The following is a 4224-nucleotide window of genomic DNA, read 5'->3' on the forward strand; positions in this document are numbered from 1 at the left end:
TAAAGTATAAATCACTTTCCTGTGTGGAGAGTGACTTGGAGGGCCCTGAGCAGTGGAAGTACAGGACTCTGTTAGGAGGCAATGGTCGATATCTGGAGAGGAGAGACCGATATCAATAGATACCGATCTGGAGAGTGGCTTGGATTAGGGCGATGATAAGGAATGCAGGAGAGATGCTTTACAATCTGTTTTGGAGTTAGAGTCATCAGGATGTGTTGGATGAGATGTGAAAATGTGGCAAAGAATGGAATTAAAGACAAGTCCCAATTTGGGGGTTCAATCAAGGCAAGTGGAGGTGCCATTACTGCGACTCAGAAGACTGGGGGAGGGGGAAAAGTTTGAGGGAGGAGACCAAGAATTCTGCTTTGGACATACTAAGTCTGAAATGCTTGTTGGTATGTCCAAGAGAACATATCTATTGCTTCCCAGATTATACTCTAGCCCCTCCACCATGGATTGGAGGCCCCTCAAGTGAGTGCAGGGTCTGCCAGGGCAGATCTTTAGCAATTTAGACACCCTAAACCCTGAAAAGATCAAGTATCTTATCCCATATGTAATTCAAAATAGAAACACTATTAAACATGAAAACCCCAAAATAACATGTTGCTGTAATTAAAATGGCTCTACTCTGGATTTTCTGAATGCAAAATTCCAAATAATTTAATTAAATATAAACTTTTCTCCCTGCTTCGTTGGTGCCGCTGGTGCATGGGTTGTCAGCCTATTGAGTAATGTAGCCCGGAGCCAGTTCCCCAGTGGCTCTCAGCACAGGGACTGGAATTAAGTCAACATAAGAACGTTCCACCAATGAATAAATAAAGAGTAGTATAAGTTCTCCTCCCTTGAAGATTGAGCTGACAGCCCTCTGAAAAGGCACTGAGACAGCGACCCACTCATCAGAAACCTGGCACACTTAGTTCCCACAGTCACTTGGTCTCCCCGATTTCTGGTTTCCTAAGAAACTTTGGGGCTTTTAGGTGAGAACCTAGCGTTATCCTCAAAACCACAGATCCCTGCTGCCCTCTGCTGCCCAGTGGCCCTGTGCATGTGATTCCGCCCTGCAAAGAGTCCGTGAGTTGCCAGGGGAATTAAAAAAACCCAGAGTCCAGGGACTGAGGTGACCCATTCTCATAAAGGAGGTAATGACCGAATCACTGGGGGATTAATTAATCCTGGGATTCAGGGACTGAAGAACCAAGTTTATCCAGTATCTGAGATGCATCGACCTCGTGACCACAAAATCCAGTGGTCCAGCAACCCTGAAGCTGAGGACCCAGAGTCCAAGAGGAAAGATCGTGATTGAAAGCCCGATGATCCAAGATCAAGGGGTTTTGTGAACACCTGCCCGCAGGGTCCTGGGATCCCCAGCCAGGTGTCCAGGGGCTCCCGTGCCCCTGGGTGGGGCGCCCGAACCTACAGAGCCGCTCGGCAGCTGCTCTCTAACCATTCTGCGCCGCACCAGCCTTCCCTTAGCATTCATTGGTGAGTCCTCGGAAGCGTGGACCAATCAAAACCCTCCTCGTGTCTCCAGCCCCCTCCCAGTCGCCGCTCTGGAAAGCTGGGGGCGGGGCCCCTCCAGGCTGACCCAATGGCAATGCAGGCGGAACGCCGTGCGGGCTGGCGATTGGCTGCCCTTACTGGCTCTGTCAGAGCCGGATTGGCGGGTGGCGGAGACGGAAGCGTCCCTTGGGCCCGAGCCGCCGGAGCTCGGCCGGGGCGATGTGGAGCGCGGGTCGCGGCAGAGCTGCCGGACAGGCGCTTCTGGGGCTGCTGCTGACGTTCTTGGTGGCGAGCAGCGGTGCCGCCAAGACCGGCGCAGGGCTCGTGACCTGCGGGTCGGTGCTGAAGCTATTCAACACGCAGCACAGGGTGCGGCTGCACTCACACGACATCAAATACGGATCCGGTGCGCGGGGCCCGGGACTGGGGCATCGTCAGGGGGCGGAGCCCAGGGCTGGGAGTTTGAAGGTGGGGTGGACTTGGGGGGAGTCTTCAGGGCTATGAGTCTGGGGGGGGGTCATCAAGGAGCCTGGCTAGGGAGCCGGGGGGGCCAAGGACCGGCCGTTTTAAGGGGGGGGGGTCGTCGGAATATTGGGGGCGAGGAGGGTCGTCCGGGAGCTGCGGGCCAAGGGACTTGGGAGTTCAGCCAGGGTCCAAGGGCCAGAGATGGGGGCTGGGAGTGAGCCGTTGGGGTCCCAGGATTGAGGTTGTCCCGGAAAGTTTATGGTGTGCGGGTCAAGGGTAGGGAGTTCAGAGATTGACTGCGACCCCGGGGTGGGGTGGGATGTCGCCCCTCAGGCAGCGGCCAACAGTCGGTGACTGGCGTGGAGGCGTCTGACGACGCCAATAGCTACTGGCGGATCCGCGGTGGCTCGGAGGGCGGGTGCCCGCGCGGGTCCCCGGTGCGCTGCGGGCAAGCGGTTCGGCTCACGCACGTGCTAACCGGCAAGAACCTGCACACGCACCACTTTCCGTCGCCGCTGTCCAACAACCAGGTGAGCCCTCGCCCCGGAGAGGCTCCTTGTGTGTGGTGAGGGGGAGGGCAGGGGCAGAATCTTGACTCTTCCTCTCCGTGGCTCTGAGCCTCAGCTTCCTGTGCGAAGTGGCAATTTCAATTCAGAAATGTTTACTGAGCACCACCTCTGCGGGGCAACTGACAGGAAGAGAGATCTGCTGGATAGCTTATCTCCTGGGGTTGAGTTGGACCCAGGAAGGGGATCCACAAGGCCTTTGGGTGGCGAATATGAAACTGGGCAGGGAAGGAGGGACTCAAGCTGGGTCTGGAAGGATGAGTGAGAGTTCTCCAGGCCACAGAGGGGGAGAATAGGGGTTTTTGCCAGGCCTAGGGAAGAGCTTGTGCTCCAGTGGAATTCATTGAAACTGGGGATGGAGAGGTGAAGGGGTGGAGTTGGGGTGGATGAGGGTTGTGGGGTTAGGGAGGGAGTGGGGAGGAACAGAGGCTGTTTGTATGAAATAGAGACCTGTCAGCCTAGGATGTCATGCTGAGTGAGGCTCAGAGAGGTTAGGAAGGGGAACATGGAGGAGAGAGGAGGAGGCCTTAGCTACTTGGGGGCCAGTGGCTACTGCCCAGACAGATGGGGTAGGGTGTGCATGTGTTTAAAGAGACCGTGTTGAGAGCCTACTGGGTGCTGGGGGTGGCGGTGGTAGTGTCCTATTTTGCAGCTGTGGAAGCTGAGGCTCAAGGGTACAGGGAAGGACCCAAGGACCAGTGCCCTGGGTGTGAGTGCTGCTGCCAGAGTGACCACAGGGGATTCAGTGTGCCCTCTGTGGTGAGCACTGTCCTTCTACCCCCTGCACCCGTAGGAGGTGAGCGCCTTTGGGGAAGACGGTGAGGGTGACGACCTGGATCTGTGGACCGTACGCTGCTCAGGGCAGCACTGGGAGCGAGAGGCCGCTGTGCGCTTCCAGCACGTGGGCACCTCTGTGTTCCTGTCAGTCACTGGAGAGCAGTACGGGAGCCCCATCCGCGGACAGCACGAAGTGCATGGCATGTCCAGCGCCAATACACACAATACGTGGAAGGCCATGGAAGGCATCTTCATCAAGCCCAGTGTGGATCCCTCTGCAGGTCACGATGAACTCTGAGTGCCATGGATGGGTGGATGGAGGCAGCAGGGTGGGGCATCTGCGGGGCCACTCTTGGTGGAGACTTTGGGTTTGTAGGGGTTCTCAAGTGCCTTTGTGATTAAAGAATGTTAGTCTGTGATTGTGTTTTGCTGTAAGCCTGGGGGTGAACAGGAGGTGCCAGCCGTCCCTGACCTGGCTCACCATCTCTTCCTTAGTGCAAAACCTCTTGTCTCCAGCACGGAATGACAGCTAAACCCATTCAAACCTTGATGCTCTTTCATGTATGCCAACACTGCCATCACAACATCCCTCTCCACCTTCAGATGGTCTGATGGCAAGTGACCCCAGTTCCCTAGCTCCTGAGCTTCATGAACCTTAGTGTTAAGGCCTCACACCCTAGCCTGCCTGGGCATGTGGCATCTCAAGCCCCCACTACAACTTTCCAGGGTCCCCAAGGAGATAACAGAACTTCAGAAGATATTACAATGGAAGGTAACCACAAAGGACTACTACCTGCAGAAATCTGAGTAGTGTTCTTGGAAGGAGAGGCACAATTCTGGCAGGCAAAGCATTGCAACTTAAAGGCAGGAACAATAAATGGGAGAGCCCTAATAAAGGAAGGGAACAGTTAGTTTT

At 55.4% G+C, this 4224-nt stretch overlaps 1 protein-coding gene across 1 annotated transcript; it reads left to right on the forward strand.

The window, feature by feature from the left end:
• Positions 1-1669: 1669 nt before the first annotated feature.
• On the forward strand, positions 1670-3727 carry SDF2L1 (stromal cell derived factor 2 like 1). Its single transcript, XM_045802434.2, has 3 exons — positions 1670-1906; positions 2299-2495; positions 3325-3727. The coding sequence occupies exons 1-3, from the start codon at positions 1720-1722 to the stop codon at positions 3604-3606; spliced, it is 666 nt and encodes a 221-aa protein (XP_045658390.1). The 5' UTR covers positions 1670-1719; the 3' UTR covers positions 3607-3727.
• Positions 3728-4224: the final 497 nt, after the last annotated feature.

Source organism: Ursus americanus, chromosome 30, assembly GCF_024610735.1.
Source record: "Ursus americanus isolate L20-20 chromosome 30, mUrsAme1.1.p, whole genome shotgun sequence".
Lineage (NCBI taxonomy): Eukaryota > Metazoa > Chordata > Mammalia > Carnivora > Ursidae > Ursus > Ursus americanus.

Excerpts from the sequence above, each read along its gene's own strand:
- SDF2L1 (XM_045802434.2), top strand. The coding sequence starts at position 1,720 with ATGTGGAGCGCGGGTCGCGGCAGAGCTGCCGGACAGGCGCTTCTGGGG. Across the intron at positions 1,907-2,298 it reads CGACATCAAATACGGATCCG|GCAGCGGCCAACAGTCGGTG; the intron begins GTGCGCGGGGCC and ends GTCGCCCCTCAG. Across the intron at positions 2,496-3,324 it reads CGCCGCTGTCCAACAACCAG|GAGGTGAGCGCCTTTGGGGA; the intron begins GTGAGCCCTCGC and ends CTGCACCCGTAG.